Genomic DNA, 23,696 nt, shown 5'->3' with positions numbered 1-23,696 from the left:
TAAACTACTGGGGGACTTGGGGAAAAAAATCAAGAGAAGAAATTCAGACTTTTTTGACCAATGGCACATCAAAATGTGAGCAGGCACAAGTCAGACTATTATAAGCCATCAGGGCTTCCCCCATTATAAAGAGATCTTATGAAAGGAATGATAGATCTATTGCTAATGGGAGTCTCAGAAGCTAAAACTGCAAAATTGGTGGGCACAAGTTGAGCACTTAAAAGCTGTTAGAGTGCTTGCCACTTAACTCTAAGACTCCGGTGCTAGGATAAATTGGTCCTGGAACAGGTTAGAATGACATCAGATCACATACCAACTTCAAAAAATTTTTCATGTGAGAAGGTACACTGAGAAATATCACAAAATCCTCAACCCAGCTGGACATCCCTCCTAGGTATTAATTTGGCTCCAAGAGATCCAAGGCTTCACTAAAGAAATGGGATCCTAAAGTTTCAAAGAATTAAGCACACCACCTTCTGGCACATCTGCTTATTTTATGTATGAGAAATGTGGTCCCAGAAGCTACAGATATATACAAAAGGCAAAAATCTTACTAAGACAACTTAGAATCACAATGGCAATTGTGAGGGAACATTTCAATTAGACAAGATTGTTCATTTAAGAGGTGCACTTGAAAGTAAGGTGTTAAAAGTTCAGAAATAGCTGAAGTAAAACCAATGAATGACCAAAGTAGTAATTAATAAAAGATTATGGTGCACACACCAAAAAGACAGTTCTCAAACTGGGAGCACTCACACCTAAACATGTGGCATTTGTATTGAGAAACATGAGGCATTTGTAAATTGTATTTAGAAACATGGAATGAGGCTCAGGGGTATATTGTTATAAAGCAAATTATATAGTGGGAAGGCATTCATTGTTTATTTTTTCACAATGATTGTTATAATATTAGAAGTTTATTTTTTTAAAAAGATTTATTTATTTATTTGAGAGAGAGTGCGAGAGTGGATGCACAAGTGGGGTGAGGGGCGGAGGGAAAGGGGTGCAGAGAATCTCAAGCTGACTTCCTGCTGAGCACAGAGCCCAAAGCCAGGACACTGAGATCATGACCTGAGCTGAAACCAAGAGTCGGCTGCTTAACTGACTAAGCCACCCAGGGGCCCCTGATGTTAGAAATTTTTTAAATTACAGGGAACTGGTTAGTGGTTACATCACAACAATTTTGGAAAACAGTTTAAGTTTTGTTTTTGATTTCCAGAGACATAAGCAAGAAATGACTCAGGTCAAGTTAGTCTTGCAAAATAAGCTAAATTAAGCTTTGCCTTTATGGCTAAACTGGTTTTGTCTGCTTAGGGAATTTTCGAGGCATTTGTTTTTTATTTGATTTTATTTTTTTAAAGATTTTATTTATTTATTTGACAGAGAAAGACACAATGAGAGAGGGAGCACAACAGGGGGAGTAGAAGAGGGAGAAGCAGGCTTCCCGCGGAGCAGGGAGCCCGATGTGGGGCTCAATCCCAGGATCCTGGGATCATGACCTGAGTCGAAGGCAGACGCTTAACGACTGAGCCACCCAGGTGCCCCTGTTTTTGATTTTAACAATTCCCCCCTTTTGGTCATTCTCTCAGCATGCTGAGAGAATGACCAACTAGTATGGCATTATTCTTGGTTACCACCATTGATGTAGTTGGGCCAAAGAATCACATGATTGCTGTTTCCACTGTCGAGTCATCAGGCTGGAGGGTCATGTAGTCACTGTCTTCATCATTTATGTAATTATTGTTGATTTCATCCAGTTGTGTAATTCTAATGGGTACCAATAGGTGAGTGAGTGGTTGCTGATAGGTATTTAGAACCCTCAAGGGTATACTAACCTGGAAAGGCTAATATGACTATAAGGAGAACAATAGCCAAGGATTGAGAAATTCCCCAGAGCAGAAATTCCCAGGAGCCAAGATTTCACCAATTAAATAACTCAAATGAATTGTAATCAGATTCAGTTTTAGCTAAGTCAATCTACATATTTTTTGGATCACGTGTAATTGGGTTCCAGTTTTTATCTGAGTTTCTTATATAGGCACAAGATGATGTGTTAGCAAATTCATATCCTCATGATTACTTAGGAAAGAAAGAATATCTCGATGTTTCTTTTCAGGAGGTGGTGTTGCCAGTGAGCTTCCACCTAAATTAGACCTTTATATGATGTGAGCAATCAGGCAATTTAATGAGAGGCATTTCTATGAAAACAAAAGAAAAACAGAAGTTAATAATTGGAGCAAATTATAAATTCAGGTTCTGAGTTTGGAGAGCAGCCAGCTGAGAAGATTTCTAGATGTCAGTTTTGAAGCATCTTCAGATAGAGTGAGGGCAAGTACTGGCATTCTGACAGATTTTCCTGGTTTGCAGTTTTAATGTCTCTGGTGAACTTTCTGAGTGACTCCATTGAACAGGCATGAAGATTGTCCACACATGAGCTGTGGTGATTTATCTGAAAGTTATATCAAGTTGTCCAGCTTTATCTTTCATGGCCTTGGAAAAGGGGAAGTTTTAGTTGTACAGTGATTCTAAGCCAAAAGAATGGGAAAAATTTAGAAATGTTAGTTTGGAAAGTTCTAGCCAAATATTATAGGAAACTAGAAGAATTCAGGATCCAGTCCAGTTTGCAGGTAGAAAACAGTATCTCAAAAACAATTAACAGCACTAGAATCTGATATCCACAAAGATGTGTTACCGAAACATTATTTTTCTTTCTATAATCACTCCTCTTTCTATCAAAGATAACCATAATAAGAGTAATTTGTTTGCAGATTAGGTCTAATTTCAATAAACTTGGCCTGATAATTTACATAAGTGCATCAAGAATAGCGATTGACCATATAAACTCTTTTAAATCTGCTTTGCTGGATTGTAATTTAAGAAATCTCAGATTGGACTTTAAAAACCCCTCGAGGCTAGGAAACCAAACCAAGGACTTGTCTAATTGTGTCCTGTTACCTGGAGAACAGATTGTTATTGAACTTAGGCAAATACACACATTGTCAAGAATACTTAATAAGAGTTTCCAAACTCTGGAGAGATCAGGCAGGGAGAAAATAATAAATGTTTCAACCCTTGTTGTAAAGCTATCTATAACTTACAGAAATTTGGTAAAGTATAGCTTCAAAGAAAGGAGGAAAAGGGATCTTTTAAATCTGGAAAACAAATATTAAAGAACAAGCAATATTTTTTTTAAAGATTTTATTTATTTATTTTAGAGAGAGAGAGAGAGTGGAGGGAGGAGGAGAGGGAGAGGGAGAGAGAGAATCTCAAGCAGACTCCCCACTGAGCATGGAGCCTGACATGGGCTTGATCCTACAACGCTGAGATCATGACCTGAGCAGAAACCAAGAGTCAAATGCTTAACAGACTGAGCCACCCAGGTGCCCCAGAATCAGCAGTTTTAAATGAAACCATAAAAATTATGATTGTGTTCATCAGGTCATTCAGTCCTGTGTCATTCTTGTTTTGCTTCATCTTGGGTTAGCAGCTTTATGAATCAATCAGTTTCCATTAGAGTTTTAGAAGTTCTTACTCAGTTTAGTGTTATGATCTTAAAGTCATCAGAAACCTGCATTTTAGGGTACTTCTTAGGGTCTTTTCCATGAATCCCTTTGAAGATGGGGTATTTTTGCAGTGCTAGTACCATACTGTTTTAATTACTACTACTTTGTAATCTTGAAATCTGGGATTGTGATACCTCTAGCTTTGTTCTTCTTTCCTAAGGTTGCTTTTGCTAATTGTGGCCTTTTGTGGCTCCATACAAATTTAGGGCTATTAGCTAGCTCTGTTAAAAATACTATTAGTATTTTGATAGGGATTGCACTGAATGCGTAGATTGCTTTAGGTAGTATGGATAATTTAGCAATATTAGTCTTCCAATCCATGAATATGGTATATCTTTCCATTTGTTTCTGTCATCTTCAATTTCCGTATCAATGTTTTGTAGTTCAGAATATAGGTCTTTCACCTGCTTGGTTAAATTTTTTCCTATGTATTCTATTCTTTTCTGTGCAATTGTAAATAGAATTGTTTTCTTGATTTTTTTCTGCTACTTTATTGTTAATGTATAGAAATACAACAGATTTCTGTATATTAATTTGTATTCTTCAACTTCACTGAATTTATGTATTCAAGTAGTTTTTTGGTGGAATCTTTAGGGTTTTCAATGTATAGTATCATGTCATCTGCAAATAGTGACAGTTTTACTTCTTCTTTACCAGTTTGGATGCCTTTTATTTCTTTTTCTTGTCTGATTGTTGTGGCTAGAACTTTCAGTACTATGTTGAATAAAAGTGGCGAGAGAGGACATCGTTGTCTTGTTTCTGATCCGTTTTTCACCATTGAGTATGACTTTAGTTGTGGGTTTGTTATATTTGTCCTTCATTATGTTGAGATATATTTCCTCTAAACCTACCATATTGAGACTTTTTATTATGAATGGATGTTGAATTTTGTCAAATGCTTTCTTTCCATCTACTAAGATGATCGTATGATTTTTACCCTTCATTTTTTTTATATGGTATGTCATGTTGATATATGAATATTGAATCATCCTTGCACCCCTGGAATAAATCCCATTTGATTGTGGTAAATGATCTTTTTAATGTATTGTTGAATTTGGTTTGCTTATATTTTATTGAGGATTTTTGTATCTATCTCGATAAGGGATATTGGCCAGTAGGTTTTTTTGTTTTGTTTTGTTTTGTTTTTGTAGTGTTTTTGTTTGATTTTGGTATCGGGGTAATGCTGCCCTCATGGGATATATTTGGAAGCTTCCCTTCTTCTATATTTTGGAATAGTTTGAGGAGAGTAGGTATTAACTCTTCTTAAGTATTTGGTAGAGTTCAATGTGAATCTATCTGGTCCTGGATTTTTATTTATTGGGAGGTTGTTTTTTTTTTTTTTTTTTTATTACTGACTCAATTTTGGTACTAGTAATTGGTCTGTATAAAGCATGAGTTTTTGAGGAAAGTGAAGAAAGAATTTTAGACCCAGTGGATTCCATCTTTCCCTTTAGATTCCCTAAGATCTCTTAATATGAGGGGCCCTCTGTTTTTAATAGCTGTACCCAAACACAGAGAATCACAAATCCCTACCCTCTTTTGAATAGAATAGTGTAACTTACCAAGGAGTTTCAATAAACCAAATCCAGGTATGCACAATAAAGTTAGAGAGCTCAAAATGCAAAGAAAACAAAACTCAGATTGAAGAGATACTTTTCCTCAAGTTCCAGAGTCAGCAAGAAAGCAGTGAACTCAATGAACTCGGGGTATCAGCACTTGTTTGCTCACTGTCCTTAGAGTCATTGGGGTCTTCCTTGGATTTCCCTTCTGAATCTATGAATTGTCAAAAGTTCATAAATAACAGAAGTAAAAACAATTTATCACTGCAGTAATAATCAGTAAAAGTTTATTGTGCACACATCAAAAAGATAGTTCACAAACCAGGATCACTCAAACCAAAACATGGGATGGGGCTCAGGGGTATATTATTATAAAGCAGCTTATATAAGTGGGAAGGCAGTGACTGTTTATTGTTCATAGTGATTAGATAAAATATCAGCATTTTCTTAAATTATAAGGAATTGGTTTTGTCTGCTCAGAAAATTTTCAAGGCTGGCTTCAGTTTATTTTTTAACAAAAAAAAATTAGTTTTGATTTTAACAAATCAGACAAACAGAATGAGACAAATATTTTAATTGTCATGCAGAAGTCACCAGAAGTCTTCAAGATTCCAAAATAGCTTCATTGAAAGATTCATTGCAAAAGGCTGATGAAAAATTAAAGACCCAATGATACCTAAAAACAAAAGACTTCTTAAGACTGACATGTCTCTTTCAACTCCCTTCTATCTTCCTTTTCCTCAGTACTGTATTTTACTAATCCCCTGTCTGAGTTGACTTTCCACTCTGACCATAAACAAAAATCCACCAAGTTAGTAGCCTTACAACTGCAATAGCTCCAATGTCAGAAACCTAAAAACCCTGTTTCACCTCCTAGAGGCCCATCATCAACATACTGGCCCAGAAATCAGTGTCTCATTTGTAATCAGTGGGGACACTGGAAAAAATATTTTCCTCAAAGATTTTTTTTTTTTGTCCAATTCTTCCATACCAACTCAAACGCCCCCATATCTACACTTGAAGGAGGGCCCCCAAATGGGCTTTTCTTAGAGTTGCCAGGACTTCAAGGAATTCTCCAGTAAACTCTTACCAGTTGCTCTCTTAAATAGCCAAGGGGAAACTAAATTAAAATTAATGGAAAATCTTGCTAAATGCTGGTAGATACCAGAACTACACTCTCTAAACCCCACTCTCTTTGGAGCCTGCAGATGGGATCTTGGGAAAACAGGCAGAAGCTGGTGAAGGCTAAAAATTCTTACTGGAATCAGTTCTCCTAGACCTTTTTAGTGCCTGGTTGAGAGAGGAAAGTGAGATTTCATGTTATCCCTTCCCTACTAAATTCAGACTTTTATGAATTTGGCTTTGAGGTCCCCATTGGTTGTAGATCCTTTCTCTCCCAGGGACAATTATTGCCTTCTTGTTTGTATTGTTTTGTGTCCTAAGAACTTGACTTGGTTTTCTGCCTGCCGGGGGCATGCAGGTTTCGAGAATCAGGGCACCCAAAATATGGCCAGACAGAAATGTGGGTTGCAAATCCACTTTAGCTGGGGTCCTACTGACTATTGCCCACTTCAGGGGAATTGTCTGTCTTTCTTACTTTTGGCAATTTTTGGAATGGCTCTGGATACTGGGAAGCTAGTATCTTTGAGTTGTTTAATACTGCCAACAATGTTTACTGTTTGCCCCAGCTGAAACTTGACAAGATATTTGCAAGGATTTCTAAATAGCTTTAGGCCAGCTGGTATTCAGAGCCTGATAGGAACTTTTTTTTTTAAGGTCTTCTCTTCTAAGCTAAATGTACCCAGAAGGAAAGAAAAACAAAGGCAAACTTTATCCAAGGACAAAGCTCTAAATCTAGAACATAGGAATCTTTTGATTTCCGTCTTATTTGAAGATCTTCTCTCTGATCTAAAGAAGCAAATAGATTATGTAGTTGGATGGGTGGGTCAACCTCCTTGATGTCATTCAGACTGCAACCTAATTCTTTGAGGAATTAAAAACAAGTGTACTTTTCTTATAAATTGAGTCTTCACAAGAACATAAGTGAATCTCTGAGAGCAATTCACCCACTTTTCCTTTTTTAAAACCAATCCCCAACTTCCTTTATTCATCTCAGAAGGTTGTAGGTATTATAAAATTCTGGATTTAGGAAACAAAAGTCTTTGGAGAAACTTGGATTCTTTTTCTGTGCCTTTGAGATGTAAATGTTCTACCTGTTCTTCACTAGGAACTCTTATCTATGGAAGCCATCTGTTTGAAATGCAAGCTTTAGGTAGGTAATTTCTATCAGAAGGGAAAAAGAGGAAAGGCTATTTGGAGCCTAGGTGTATGAAAAATCTTAAAAGTCTTTTCCACAAACATAAAAATGTGTAAGCCATCTGAGCAGGTAATCTAACTTATTCTATCTGCCAGAAACCAATTTGGATCCAACTCTTCTTTTAGAGGCTACTGAGTTTTATATTATTTTACCTGTCCTGTGGCTAAAATTTGAAATTAAAGCTATAAGATCTCTCTTTACAACTATCTGTATGTTTATGTATGTCTGTATATTATAAATGTGTGATTTTTTTTCTGTCTTTGGATGGTATTGCCAAAATTAATTTGTACAGTTATATTTATACATAAACATGTCAAATATGCTCACAGAAATATAGAAAGTAACCCAAATGTTTCTCATTTGTTTTAATCTAAAATAATCTTGGTAAATAAACATTAACTTAAGTTTGTTGCTTTAATCAAAACTGGCACGTCTTTAGAGCTATCAATATTAAATATAAGCAGATCTATAATTCTACCTAGGTTTATTAAAAGTGAAAGAAGCTCATGTTATCTGTTACAGAGATCGAGAACAAACTGAGGGTTGATGGAGGGAGGTGGGTGGGGGATGGGCTAGATAGGTGGTGAGTATTAAGGAGGACCCTTGTTGTGATGAGCACTGGGTGTTGTATGTAGTCATGATGAGCACTGGGCGTTGTATGTAAGTGATGAATCACTGAATTTTACTCCAGAAACCAATACTGCACTGTATGTTAAGAAGCAAAATTTAAATTAAAAAAAGGACAATTTCATGAATAAATAAACAGCAAATCATCTTTTCATGAGTAATCTAAACATAATTGTTAGGAACAAGTAAATTAAATAGAGGTCAGATAAAAGTTTATAAATGAACTTTCCAACAATAATTATACTTTTTGTATATCTACTTAAAAGTAGTTTTCAAAATCTTTTTGGTAACTTGAAACCTTACTATTATACTGAGATAAGTTAAATGGGATAATATCTAGATGATTTCCAAGGAATATAAAAATACTGAAACATTAACTACTGAGCATAGTTTATCTTCTTTTGACTTACTTTTACAGAAGAACTAAGGCTAGTTGTCCTATTAGTAAACATGTTTTGTCTACATTGAAAAGTTTACTGAGGAAGAAGTTATTTCTAGAAGTTATGAAATATATTTATAAATTTGCCAGTCCACACTTGCTTAATTCTTAGTTTTCACTAGGAATTTAGTATTCTAATGGTAATAATTATAATCAATATATGTACTTAAACCTATTTCAAAATAATAAGGGAGAAAGTAAATAACTGTGAATGAAAAGTAGGTAAAGAAAGTAAAATGACTATTTCAGAATGAGAAAGAAGGAAAAAACATAGTAAGTAATCTGAATGGTTATAAGAAGTTATAGAACTTTTGTAGAAAAGGAATGTTAGGAAAAGAATGTTAGTTGTGGTCAAGCTGGCTAAGATTAGAATGGATTTAAGGTTTTTTTTTCCCCTAAAAATGAGTTTTATTATCAAAAGTACACTGATGCTATTGGTCTGCTCTTGTTAAGTGATTGTGAAAGGGGTTTTGTTCACTTTACCTTTTGGACAATCTACCTGGAAAGCAAAGATTTTTTTTTTTTTTTTTTGCCTTAGCAAAATAGTCTCCTGTGTTTCATGTTGTTTTTATATCAGGTCTTTGATTACTTAATAGAACCCAATCTTCTTAGTATTAAAAGAGCTAAATCTCATTCACAACAATGTAACCTTTTGTGTTTGCTTTTCAAATCTGCTATTGCCAATTTGGTTAAATAGATAATTAAGTATTTGATAATGATCTGTGGTCCTACGTAGTCAAATATTCAAACCTTTTGACATTTTGACAACTTCCCCCAATCAAATTCTAAATGGAGTCTTCTTGACCTCAAAGTATCTTTGATATACCCTAGAGTGTCCCTAGAAATCTCAAAAGATTTGTTTCTCACCTTGTAAAAGAGAGATGTTAAACAAATTAGGTTTATTTGATATGTTAAATTATGTAGAAAGCATTGTCAAATAAGTATTGATAAACCTTCTTAGGTTATATGTGTATGGATATATGTTCCTAACATAGATATTCCAGAAATTGTTTATAGAGTTTCTAGAAATTTATCAATACTTTAATGTCCAGTTATTATTCTAAATTATTGTATGCCCAGAAATAACTACATTTCACCATCAAAGGAACTCTCATCAGGTCTTTAACTGTGTGCATTTTAAAGTATTTTGTTATTTTAAGAAAACCATTTTTTATTCTGTTGATTTTGCAAAAGTAAGATTAATGGAAAGGACTCTACCAAGTGCTGTCATCCACCAACACTGCTGCCAAATTACAAGGTGTTTAAATTTCACAACTGAAGAAGGCTCCCCCTGACATCTGTGCCTGTGCAAATGCTAGAGACATCAAAATCCAATTGACTAGGAAGAGAATTAGCTGATGTTGAGGTTGACTGCTTCCTCCCAAAACATTAAGAATGTTTCTTTCCATTTCTCCTTTCTTTCCAACAATCCTTTTCCTAATTCTTACACCCTGAATGTCTTTGTCATTCTTTTGTCAACCTACTGCCTTGCCCTGTCCTGGAAAGACATTGCCATTGTTCACATATCTCAGACCGTTACAAAAGCAGGTTAGCCAACCTCCAATCAACTATTGGATTTACTGTGATGCAGGTGATTCCATAATTCTTCCCATCACAAACTTCTTCCTGATTTCTAATGCCTCAGTTTCTCTGGAATACACTTGTGGATAAACACTTCTGGAGAAGTGGAAACTGTTATATAAAATACATAAACAAGCCATTTGGCTTGAGAAAATGACTCAGTGGGGTCTTTCTTTGATCTATTTAATCTAAGTTGGTTTGGGCCATGGGGATTATGACATTGGAAAGTTTGGAGTGTCCTCCAAACATTGGGTATTACTCAGTTTAAAACCATTCTAATAGTCTCCCTGATATACCGTATTCTCTCAAAAGCTTTAAATGTATGCATGCAGCTACTGGTAATGAGACAAATGTTCTTTCTGTGCCTAGAATGGCAAAAAATGGGATGAAGAACTGCCACCTAAGGGACCAAGACCTTGATATCCTAACCTATGAATTGAAGTTAGAGGTTCATCCTGATTCCAATAGCAACAAGGAGTGGTAGCTCAGAGTGGCACTAATACTTTAAATTTTGATCAATACTTGCAATACAATTGAGAATTTATCAAAAGGGGGTAAGTTGATAATATTAATTTGTATATTGGGACCCACAAAATGGAGGCCATCTCAGTGGCCTACCCCATGTCACAAATCTAAACAAAGTCAGCCTGCACTTACTGAAAATTGTCAAGAAACCCTAACATCAGTCACAATCTTTCAAATTAGCCTTAGCTAGCTTATCTTACCTAGAGAATAGGGCCTGCTAGCCTTATAAGGAAATCCCTGAATTCCTAGTCATTCATGCCCTGTTTCCGTGTTGCCTCTTCTTATACTCTATAATGCTCATTCTTGCCCACAAAACCTTAGGAAGAGTGCTCCACTATTTGATAGGTTCTGTACTCCCTAAATACATGGATTGTTTTCCCTTGAATAAAGGACCTGAAACTAGTTACTAAATTGTTTTAGTTTTGTCATTTGATAATAGTAAACTTGGGATGTTGAAATAAAGTGGAAAGAATTCTGTCTTGTCTTCACTTGATTATTCTCACTGGGGAAAAGTGAGAGTAAGATTTGCCTCCTAGTTTTAAATGAGGACATACAGGTTAAAAGTGCCTAGTTTAGTGCCCGGTACAGGTCAGGCACTCGATGAATGTTATTTGATTTGGAAAGTAGACAAAATAGCCTAATTTGAATGTCTATTTTCTACCAGAAATTCTTACAAATGTAGGCAGTAAACTAGTTGATATCCTTGTATTTCAGATAAGGAAATAAGATCAGAGGAGATCCTACTTTGTGGATATGTGTGGATTTTGAACATATGCCTCTCTTCCTCCATGATTTATTTCTGTGTTGAAATAGTGACCAAGGCAGGCAGAAATTATTTTAAAAAGATGTCTGAAGAAACAGTTCTCTAAGTACCATGTCTTAAAGTTCCAGAACACTTAAAATGGGTAATCAGACACACATGAAGATACTATAATAAGCTCTTCCAGAGCCTCTTTTCCCCCAGCTGTAAGATGGATGTGATAATCCAGTAGTTCTTTTGATCAGGGACAAATGCCTTTAAAACCCCCAAATATTCAAAAGGACTTTAAGTCACTTTCACAGATGTGTGCAGATTCAAGGTGAAAAGAACTCTGGGGTGACATAAGATAGGGTAGATTTATAACACATTGCCTATTCTAAGAGCTGAATATATATGCTTTTCCAAACTATGGAGATACCAGATGTATTAATCATGTAGTATTTAAAGATCTTGGGAAGAACATGCTTTCATAAATGCAAGGCATAGTTATTAGCAATGAAGGGATTAGTTATAAACCCACTTAATTTAAAATTTAAGCCAGTAGTTGAAGAAAGTAAATTTTTTAAATCAATTTTGGAATAGAATGGACACAGATAAAACCTCAAGTGTGAGTAGATGAAAAAAGTTAGTATTTTGATTGACCACACATCTTGAAAGTAAGATTTAAAGGATATGTAGGTCTTTGAGGCCCAAGGGTAACATTCTGGTTTATCAAGCTGAGCAAAAACTAGGACTAGGTGAAAACATTTTTTTATTTCTTCTGGGTTATGGATTTGTACAAATTGGGGGACTTGGAAGAGTCTGAAGCTGTGGCCATTACATTGGATCAAAACTAGATTCTCTCAAGTTCTGTAAGAGTCAGCCAAATTCACTAAAATCCCAACAAGGACAAAATATTATATTTCACTATTTCTGCTTAGGGGCAGCTAATTTTTCCTTGACTCAGCTGAGGTTCTGAGCCTCTCAATCTAATAGACAGTTTCTCTCTGATTGTGTATACTATCCTAGCCTCTGCTCATGGATCAGAAAATAACTGAAATAATGTTTGTTTTACAGATGCCTTACTTATGAAATATCTCAGAGCTAAGTCAATTTAATTGCTCCTGCGTGTAGCAGAGAACCAAAATCACTCCACTGAAGCTAGAATTGGGACATACAGGACACGAGGTCAAAGGATAGGGAATGGCTGGGAGCAGGAGGAAATGATGTAGGATCACTTGTCTTACAGGTGCCCCTCCAGCCTCTGCCAGGCCAGGTACCAGGAAGACAAGCCTGGAGGAGAGGGTCTTGGCTTCTCCTTCCTTCATTTCCATTGGTCAGCTTGGACCTGCCCATTTGGCAAACACATTACCGCAGAAGTAACAAGTTAGTGTCTGCCCTCTTAGATTTTAGTCTTTGTCACACAGTAGATTTTAAAATTCTCTGGGGGCAGGATTGTCTTATTCACTTTTACATAACCTCCTTAACTGTCAACATCCTTTGTTTGTAGTAGGTGATTCTTTTTTAAGTAAAAATATATCTCAGTCATTTTAAGGTAAACACTCTGCTTTAGTGTTCTAGAATTTTTGATGGGGGTGTTATAGCAGATCCCAAACAAAGATGTAATGAAGCTTAAATGAGCAAAGCTAGTTAAATATGTTCTTGTTCAGATAATGTCACCTTTGGGAGGTGGCGGGGGGGATATGTTCTCTTAATCATACATGAGTATATTATCTATTCTAAGAACTTTATTTGGCAGTCCTAGTTAGCCTTGTCACTGGTCAGGTGGTGGATCCCAATTGAAATAGGGATGTGAATTCACCAAGGGGGTGAGTCCTGGTCTCTCATGTGTCTCTCTGTTATAGAGGCCAATAACCATGATTGAGTATTACTGTTCTTGTTATATATATTTTTTCCTTTATGTCCTTATGAATAAATGATACCTGGCAGCACAATACCTTTGGAAACTACTGTTTTATTAATTTAGTTAGAATGACATCCCTTTTCCTTCTGCCTTCTCCCTTTAAGGAAAAGCATGAAATTTTTTTTAAGATTTTATTTATTTATTTATTTGAGAGAGAGAGAGAAAAGGAAACAGCATGAGAGGGGAGAGGGTCAGAGGGAGAAGCAGGCTCCCCGCTGAGCCGGGAGCCTGATGTGGGACTCGATCCCAGGACTCCGGGATCATGACCTGAGCCGAAGGCAGTCGCCTAACCAACTGAGCCACCCAGGCACCCCCATGAAATTATTTTTAAAAACTGGAGCGAGTAAGAATTAGGGTTTAGTCTCCTATTTCCTATGAGGTTCTTGAGTAACTTCTAGACTCTTGAAGTATAGAAATTTGAAACGAACATCCAACCACAAAAATAGCTTTGCTTTTGATAAACTCATTTGGATTAAGTCTCTGAGAGTTTCCTTAACATAACTTTCAGAATATTGAGCTTCAGGGGAATTTTTATAAAAGAAATATTAGCACTCATAGCTCCCATCTGTGGTGCACCTCCAGTTGGCAAGTACTAAGAGATGTTCTAATGACATCTTGTTCAACAACTTTGAGACCCTGGGAGTATTTTTTTTTTAAAGATTTTTATTTATTTATTTATTTGAGAGAGAGAATGAGAGAAAGAGAGAGAGCAAATGAGAGGGGGGAGGGTCAGAGGGAGAAGCAGACTCCCTGCTGAGCAGGGAGCCTGATGCGGGACTCCATCCCAGGACTCCGGGATCATGACCTGAGCCGAAGGCAGTCGCTTGACCAACTGAGCCACCCAGGTGCCTGTGACCCTGGGAGTATTATCCCCATTTACAGACAAGGAAGTGGAGATCCTGATAATTGATGTAACTTGTGTAAGGTCACATAACTCACAAGTAGTAAGCAGAGCTATCTCACTCGAACCCATTGTTGGGGAAACTTGGCCAGTATTTGGGTAGTTGTAGAATTTTTCAGAAGCAGTTACTATGTCCAGAGTGTCTTTTTGCCTAAAGCTGCAGGCTTAGAAAAATGGAATTAAAGGATCCTGGAGGAATAATTAATCCCTTTCCTTATCTCTGCCCCAGTTCCCCACTTTAACCCTCTTATAGGAAGGCATTCATAAAATTTTTTTTATTTTTTAATTTTTTAGAAAGATTTTATTTATTTATTTGAGAGAGAGCACGAGACAGTGAGAGCATGAGCAGGGCATGGGGGAAGGGCAGAGGGAGAGGGAGAAGCAGACTCCCCACCAAGCAGGGAACCTGATGCAGGGCTCAATCCTAGGACCCTAGATCATGACCTGAGCTGAAGGCAAATGCTTAACTGACTGAGCCACACAGATGCCTCACAATTTTGTTGTAGAGGCTTGTCATGACTACTTGGCAAAAAGCCCCACCACATTATTTGGCTGTTTTGGAAAAGTGACTTCTGAGACATGTGACATATTGACACTTGTACTGACTTTAACCCACACTCCAAATAGGAAAGCTTGGTCTATATTGCCACCACGGTATACTGCTCAGTCAGACCCAGATGTATTGCAGCACATGAATATTCTCACTGCATGACAGTAGCCATTTGGATTTACTCAATTTCTCACTGATTTTAGTTTTCATATTTCTTTTATCAGGTAAGAGGGGCTATTTTGCTGCTAGGAAAACTTGTCAATTAGAGATCTGACACAGCTCAAAAACTGTAGTGGTTCAACTGTTGAATGTATATAAATTTTTCATTTTTAGTGTATGTCTCCTTGTAGTGAATCCAGATTCATTTAGCTTGGATGTGTTTATGATATTCTCTAGAGAGTTTAGCATTCTGGAGTTCTTCTAAATTAATGCATAGATTGCATAATGAGATGACCACTGTAGTGATTTCTTTGGATGCAGTGTAGCTAATGGCAAGTGTGTGTGTGTGTGTGTGTGTGTGTGTGTGTTAGAGGGAGGGAGAGAGGGAAGAGCATGCTTGCATGCTTGGCATTTGGAATTTATAAAAATGATGTTTCTTAGATTTCAGACCAACTTAAATTTCTTTCCTATTACAGGAAGAATTTATGTTTATTGTAAAAAATGTTGATGAGCCCCAAACAGGAAAAAAGAAAAAGAAATGACATCTCAGAGTTAGTCACTGTTAAGATTTTGGTATCTCAGTCTGTATGTGTGTGTATTCATACATATGTTTGTTTTTACAAAAATGAGCCAATGCTATAAATATTCTAGAAATTATATTTTCAGATATATCTATTTATTCAGTACTCTTTTATAATATTTTTAGTGTGAATATTTTCATGGTATGGTTATATCGTATCTCTTGAACATTAGATTTTTCATTATTTTTCTCTTTATTCTATATTCTTGTAGCAACTGACTGATAAAAGGAGGTTTCTTAAATTTCAGATTACTTATTGGCCCCCTTTCCCACTTACAGCCGGCAGAGTGTGTTTTGTTTGTGCTCCCCTGCCCTGAGCCCCACTCCCAGCTGAAGAACACCGTGGATGACTGCGGTGGGATGGCTACTGATACTCCTCTACTCCCACTGTTTCTTCTCGCAGGAGACAGAGCACGTGGCACCCAGCCAGCCAGAGTGTCGGGGGAGAACAGGAACGCCAGCTCAGGAGAGTCCACAAAACCACTCCTTCAGGTGCCAAGAAACAGTGCGAGTTCAACAAAGGTGGGCCTTTTGTTGTCAGAAATCGTACTATACCTGTGTTGCTTTCCCGTGCTTGCCGTTCCCACACAAGGCAAGGCTTTCTGATTTTGACTGGCATTCCTTACGAGTCACAGAAGCTGCTTAAAGAGGCTGTGAGAGAGTATCGTTGAGTCTGAGCTGAGGAGAAATGTAAATAACCTACTGTCTCTGCCTTCCTTTTGGAGATAATCAGCCTACGGCTCGGAGAGGAGAGGAGATAGTCTTGGAGAAAGAAATGCTGATTTCATTTTGTCCTCTTTTATTCCGCGCCGATGATTAGGTTTTCCTCTGTGATAATGATAATTAGTGATGACAGTGTAGACATCAAGCCAGTTTCTTTTCACATACCATCTCATTTAGCCTTTGCCACTTCTTCATAAAGTGAGTACTTACAGCCCCATCTTATGGAGGAGAAGCCTGAGGCTGGACTCACTGGGACACTGGCCTGATGTTGCACAAGTGAAAAAGCTGAGCCAGACTTTGAAGCTATAAATGTTTGATTACAGAATAGCGGGTGTGGCTTCTGTGCTGATCCAAGGAGTGTCCTTGAGGCACTTGAAGCAACCCCAGGGCTGGCCTCTCTGGTCCGCTAGACCGGCTGAGACAGCCCTGGGTTCAGGGCAAGGACGTGGGTTAAGCCGTCTGCAGCAAGGTTGGCATGGCATTCTGATGGGCGCCTGGCATTGCAGCTGTCTGTGGAAAGTCTCTTCTGGAAATAAACAGAAGAAAGAATTCGCCTGCTAGTTGTGCCAGCTGTCTTTGTAGGATCATGTGTACAGCGTAATCATAGCCCTCACTCACTGGTAAGGGAGTGCTGGGCTTTTGAGCATGACCTTTAGATTTTTTTTTTTATGGCAGCACAGCCTAAATGAATCAACAACTACAGAGAAGTTGGCTGTGCTATGTAATTTTGCTTTAAAATATTCAGCATACTAAATTTAGAATCATAGAGCCCCAAAAGGTTGGAGGGGCCCCAAAAGCAAGGTGACCCGCTCTCCAACCAGATTCGTAGGTTTCTTGTATCACCCTCCTCACAATTTGCCACCACTTTTCTGTTTATTCTTATGTGACCTCAGGTCAGGTAAGACTCAACCTTGTCATTTCTCTGCTGATGGGGGCATTCTCCTTCCTATTTGAAGCCTTATTATAATCAAGCTGTTTTAGACAGACCAGAACCAATTTTGTGCAGTGACCCTGTCTCCCCTCCACCACACTGGTGACTGCCTTTCTTAGCAAGAACAGGGCCAACTATATACCCATGCATATTTCAAAAGAGTAACACAAAACGAAACAAAAAAACAAAACTAAATTATGTATTTTTGTGTATGGAATGTATGGGGCAGCCCTTTGGGGTGGATGTTCCACAGAGGCTAGTCAGGAAAAATGATTATCAGCAGTTAACCTTCTCAAAGATACCTGATGTTTGGTAACTTTAGACCACTTTATATCTCATCTACAGTGGGGAAAGTAAGTGGTAATATTACTGTTATCAGAGGGCAAGTCAGAAATTGAATAGGATTCTGTGATGGGAATCATTTACATATGATTAGTAAGAGCTAAGAGGATTGAATTAGAATAGTTTTGATGAGGAAATGTACTGGGCAGCCATTGTTACATTTGGGGATGGGGAGTTACAGTTAAATTTGGATTCTTAGATCTATGGTACCTTTTCTCAGAAAAAAAGAGATGCACATATATACAACTTTGTAACATCTTAGGATGCTCCTAGACCTTCTCTGCATGTCAGTGAAAGGAACTGAATACAGACAGGGTCCCTGGGCAGCTTTCCTCATTAAGTCAGATTTGTCTCTCCCCATTTTCCTCGTTGGCCACTTCTACATCTTAGCAAACCTCTATAGGACTCCAAATACCCTGTCCTTTTCTTCTCCCTTCTAGCCTCCAGACTCCACCTTGATGGGATCTAGCTTTATGAGCTAGCATCATTCTAGAATATTCTGTACCCCAGTGTTGGCAATCACAGGATCTGGAGTTAAGTGTCAGATGAGAAGAGGTATTAGGCCACTTATGTCTAGTACTATTAAGTTTAGTATTTAGATTGGGCTGGTAACCTTTAAACTAGAGTTACTTGTCAGAGCCATGGTGGCATCACCTAGGGACATTCTAATGAAACTTTAAAAAAAAAAATCTCAAAATATTACAAGGATTGTGAAACTTGATGAACTGGTGAAATGAGATCTGAGGCTAAAAACAACTTTGAGTCAGGTAGCGCACATTCCTGAAAACATTTCTCTTCCCTTTTAAGCCAGCATATGGCCAGATTCAGGCATATGGTGCCCAGTAAGATCTTGATAGAGACATGATACTGTAATAGGATGCTCCAGACCTAGGTTTGGCTCAAAGTGAGGGAAGGGGCCAGGCTAAATCTCAGCAGGTATAAAATGCCACCATCTTGGGTGTGGAGGGAGAATTTTATTTGCATAATGAACACTTTGAAAAAGGGAAGAAAGATCTTTCTGTCATCAAGGGGTCACATGTCACTGCGATGAGAGTCAAAGGAGTGGTTAATCTTCAGAGAATGAATCCATCCTTGTAGAAATGACATTTCAGAGCTCATTGTGTTATGAGGTGGGAACTGATCTTTGCATGTATGCCAAGGAGAAATAGTTTCATACCTTCAGCTCTCAGATCATGTATCTTAAGCTCTTTCTAGTGCAAGGAGCCTGTATCTGTGTCTGTGGATGAGCTTCAGGGAGGTTTATGAATGTTTTTCCCAAAGTTTGAGTATATATATATGTATATATTATATTGGTTTTCTGTTGCTACTGTAACAAGTGACCACAAATCTATGGCTTAAAACAACACACATTTTTTTTTAAGATTTTATTTATTTGACGCAGAGAGATAGTGAGAGAGAGAGATCACAAGCAGGGGGAGTGGCAGGCAGGCAGAGGGAGAGGAAGAAGCAGGCTCTCTGCTGAGCAAAGAACCTGATGCAGGGCTCGATCCCAGGACCCTGGGATCATGACCTGAGCCGAAGGCAGCCGCTTAACCAACTGAGCCACCCAGGCGCCCCAAAACAACACACATTTATAATCTTATAGTTCTGTAGATACCCAACATGGGTCTCCTTGGGCTAAAATAAAGGTGTCAGTAGGCCTGCAATTCCTTTCTGGAGTCTCTAGGGGGAGAATCCATCTGTTTCCTTGCCTTTTCCAAGTTTCCAGAGGCTGCCTACATTGCTTGGCTTGTACCCCTTCCTCCATTGCAAAACTAGCAACATTGCATTTCTGAGCATTCTTCCATACATCTCCCTCTGACCAGGTCCAAGAGAGATTTTCTGATTTTAAGGATTCATGGGACTAGATTGGACTGACTCAGATAATCCACAGTAATCTCCCCATCTCAAGGTCCTTAACTTGATCATATCTGCAGAATCCCTTTTGTCATGTAAGAGTAACATGTGGAGTGGGACAGAAAATGAGGACACAGGCACCGTGGTGTGTTTGGGGGTGATTATTCTACCTGCTACATAAAAGTTTAGTTTTCCAGGGAAAATCTCTAAAGCATTCATCAGAATCTCATGTGGTACTCATGACCCCCAAAAAGTTTAGAAACACTATCCTAACCTCTATCTCCCAGTTTGCTTGTTCTTCAACAGAGCCAACCTCAGACACTGATTTCATTCCCTCCATCCTCTTTCACTCCATCCTCCCTCCTATTTGCCATGTCCTCTCTGTCCTTATACGGTCAATATTCCTTGTACGGTGCCCCATAGCAGAGATCTCAAGTTTGGTGTCCTGCAGTTTATCTAGTGTGGAGATACACTTGCCTTGTAGAATGTTTTAAAATATTTTGATTCAATATTTAAAATTCAGAAATTTTGGGACACCTGGGTGGCTCAGTCGGTTAAGCGTCTGCCTTCCGCTCAGGTCATGATCCCGGGGTCCTGGGATTGAGTACCGCATCGGGCTCCCTGCTCGGCGGGGAGTCTGCTTCTCCCTCTGCCTGCCACTCCCCCTGCTTGTGTTCTCTCTTGCTTGCTCTCTCTCTGGCAAATAAATGACTGAAATCTTTAAAAAAATAAATATAAATAAATAAATAAATAGAATTCAGAAATTTTATAGATTTGGGAGATTCTTTTTGAGAAACTAAAGATGGGATAACCCAGAGCCTATATTACTACAAGGCAACAATTAGCTGGAGTTGAGGAGCAGCTGTCCATTTTTCCACAACTCTCACCTGAATCTGCCAGCTTACTTATGCGCTCTGCCTGGCTCCTACAGGCATTTGATTTATAATGCCTGCTTTAATCATTTTCTTCCCAGCTACTGCTCATCCTGGGTACTCTAGCTGCCTGGAGCTAAGCCCTAATAAGGTGATGTCTGATACTGTCTTATGCCTCCTTTCCAAGATAACATATTTACATTTTAACTTGGATTTTCATTGCATGTGAGTGGAGGGGCTACGTATTATCCTACTCTGGCATGCTCTTCAGTACCTGGAGCTTTTCAAAACACGTATAATTATAGAACTGCATTTGGCTAGAGCAAGAATGAAGCCTTGGGAATCGTTTAATACAGCCCTCTCATTTTCTAGTTTGACACCCAGTGAGGCTGTGATTTGCTTAAGCCCTCGCTCCCCTTATAACAGAACCAAGACAAATGCCATCAATCTGTTCAGAGCAGTCACTTGATAAATATGCATCAGTTTGATTGATTTTTTTTATATAGCTACAGCCAGTGCCAATCCTATGAACCCTCAGATATGACAAAGGAGGATTTATGAATGTAAGAGAATACTAATGAAGCTGGGGATTTCTTACCCAGCTAAGTAAATTTACTTTTGAGAGTGATTAACTCACTTGTGTTTAAAATATTGTATTAAAATTTATGACAGCATTAAACTTTTAATGCCGTTAAAGACCTTGTCTGTATAAACAGAAGCTATTCTATAGCATTGTGTTACTACTAATTAAGTTGGTGGTTACATTTGCGAATTGGAGTTTATTGGCCTCTTCATCTGGAAGTCCCCAGTTAGAGGGGGTTGAAGATTGATGTATTAGCAAGAATAATGGCCTTTGATGGCTTTGACTATTTTTGTGACATTCCAGAAGAAAGAAAAAGCTTTGTTGCTTTATGGAAAGAGGAAGTTTTGTTGGCAACAACTTTTCCATGGGGAATAAATCCTTTCAGCTTTTGTTTTTGAGATAGACAACTTGTCTGTGTTTTAATAGCTAATTGTTTCTTATTTAAGTGTTTTTCATAGAAGTAAGCAGAGTCTTAATGAGCTCTGTTAAAAAGAGAAAGAATGAGTAAGAGAATGAGCACCCAGAGATTTTTAATAACATAGTAGACAAGATGTACCTTCTTGGACTGTATCAGACAGGACCTCTACATGTTGCCAGCATGTTCTTATTAGTGTGCTCTTAGGATTTCTCTCCTCTCTTTCCCTCCCCTCCATCGCCTCCCCTCCCCTCTCTTCTCCCTCTCTCCATCTCTCCATCTCTCTCTCTTTCTCTCTCTCTCTCTTTCTTCCTTAATAGTGCAGGGGGAGGAGAATGAATGAGGTATAAACAAAAAAAATTAGTTTGTCTTGACAATGTTTTGAGACTCCCTGCTAGACAGTTGGGTGACGAATGGGCTCTGAAATGCTTACTTTGCCTACATTGCATGGGAAGGGAGCCATATAGCGAGGGATCTTCTTCATCCCCCAATCCTGCCTCCCTCCTCATGGGCTCAGAAATAGTCTGATAGAATGGAAAGAACATCCAAATTAAGAAATGCAGAGTCTTATCTCATGTCTCTCGGGTGACCTTGGTCACTTCATGCAAATCCCTCAGTCCCCTCCTCTAACACAAGTTTGGGTCAGATGATTTCTCCACCCCCTTCTGACTCTAATTCTAAAAATGCTCAACATTTTAGATGTTTAAAGGATTAGATGTGGAAAGATTTTAGCTTAATAAAAACAAGCTCTTGCAGTCACAGATAAAAATAATTCCTCCTCCATGCTGTAGAGCACAAAAATACCCTATACCAAATCACCAACCCCTTGAACTGATTGACAAAGAGCCCACACTTGATTATTTTGGGAATGAAACCCTCCTTTATTATTATTATTATTTATTTTTTTTTGAGACTGCCCTTGGTTACTTTATAAATTGTTAGCACTTTCACACAGACAATGATTAGGCGTAAAGGTAAAAGAGAAACTCTGAGACATTCTCTCATTAAAAATAATAATAAATGGGACATGATTATATTGGAAAATACAAAAAAATCCAAGGAAATAATTTCTTTTAGTCTTACTACCCCAATATGACCATGGTTATCCATTTTAGTATATGTTCTTGTATTGTTGCTATTGTTTTAAGTTTTTATTTAATTCTAGTTAGTTATAATATAGTGTTATATTAGTTTCAGGTATACAGTATAGTAATTCAATACTTTCATATATCACCCTGTGTTCATCGCTAGTGCACTCCTTATATTGTTGCTATTGTTTTAATGTGGCATAAAAAAAATTGTGTATGAAAGGGGCTTCCTGATAGATTTGGATTGAATTCACTTCAAACTGGCTCCAGAGTATAAAGCTAGACCAGAATGCATTCTGCATTCTGACTATACAACCTATATGTAAGTTGAATAATAAAGTAGTGGGGTAATTATCACCAACCTCAGCTTCATTTATGGCTAAGATGAGCAAATTCGACTTTTCATAACAAATACTCTAACATACAATTTTCTACAAGGAACGTATTTTACAAACTTCGTATTATAGCCTTGTGTTAGAAATAATATTTCTAGGAGATAGAACAAAAATTTTGTCCTTAATATCTCAACATCTTAGAAAACTTCTTGACCTAATTTGGACTAGATTTAAGAGACAAATTTCAATAGTGGTTATAGGGGACAGAGTGTGCATATAAACTTAAATCTCATTTAAAACTGACCAGCTGGTTAGCCGTTGAGTGTTCCTGAGGCCATGGGAATGAGGCTATTCTTTAACTTACTCTTTATCTTCCCAATGAGGCAATGGCTACACCAGTGTTCCTGTCATAGTATTCATCTACAGGGTTATTCCTTTTCAAGACTAATGTGCAGTACTAAACACACATACACAAACACATCCACATCCACTCATATCGTATATAGTGACACAGCTCCCACCCCCCCTTTTCTCTATTTTTTATCTTTAACCAACTTATTCGATTTGTATGTATAAATTTTTTTCATATACATGCATCTTAGACATTTGTGTGTAATTTGTTTGTCCTACTTAGTATTGTGTTTTCCATATCATAAAATATTCTAAAATATTAATGACTATAAAATATTGCCTTCTGTGAGTATAACATCACTTATGTAACGAATTCCAAATTAGTGTGTATTTTGATTACTTCTGTGATTTATATTTATAGATACTGCTGTAGTAAGAATTGTTTAAAAATATTTTTATGTACTTCCGTTTTAGTTTTTTTGGTTTGTGCTTAGGGGTAAAGCTGTCTAGGCATGGGATTTGAAATGATAAACCGGAGAGACATGGGATATAAATTTTTCAGTTACCTGACCATGAAAGAAGATAGGAATAAAATGGATAATTGATAATGGATAATTTTGAGAGAATTAGATAGAAGGTCATGTGGTTAGATTTCCGTATGTGGCAGCATCATAGGATAGTGGCTCTGGGTAGAACGTTTGAGACAGTTCAGTTCAATCCCCTTCTCCATACTTG

General features: G+C 37.7%; 1 protein-coding gene across 6 annotated transcripts in view; it reads left to right on the top strand.

Moving 5' to 3' along the window:
- The window catches only part of FAM13C (family with sequence similarity 13 member C), a 153,092-nt gene that overhangs the window by 38,086 nt on the left and 91,310 nt on the right, over positions 1 to 23,696 (top strand). For all 6 annotated transcript variants that reach the window (XM_045877885.3, XM_045877884.3, XM_045877880.3 and 3 more), the window contains one exon: positions 15,868 to 15,986. In XM_045877885.3, coding sequence (XP_045733841.1) covers positions 15,868 to 15,986 — 119 coding nt within the window. The remainder of the gene's footprint in view (positions 1 to 15,867; positions 15,987 to 23,696) is intronic.

This window comes from Mirounga angustirostris, unplaced genomic scaffold (genome assembly GCF_029215605.1).
Source record: "Mirounga angustirostris isolate CCGP_5_RB_7025 unplaced genomic scaffold, mMirAng1.0.hap1 SCAF_6, whole genome shotgun sequence".
Taxonomy (NCBI): domain Eukaryota; kingdom Metazoa; phylum Chordata; class Mammalia; order Carnivora; family Phocidae; genus Mirounga; species Mirounga angustirostris.
Note: the sequence above shows the minus strand (reverse complement) of the source record. Positions and strands in the feature narration are given on the sequence as shown.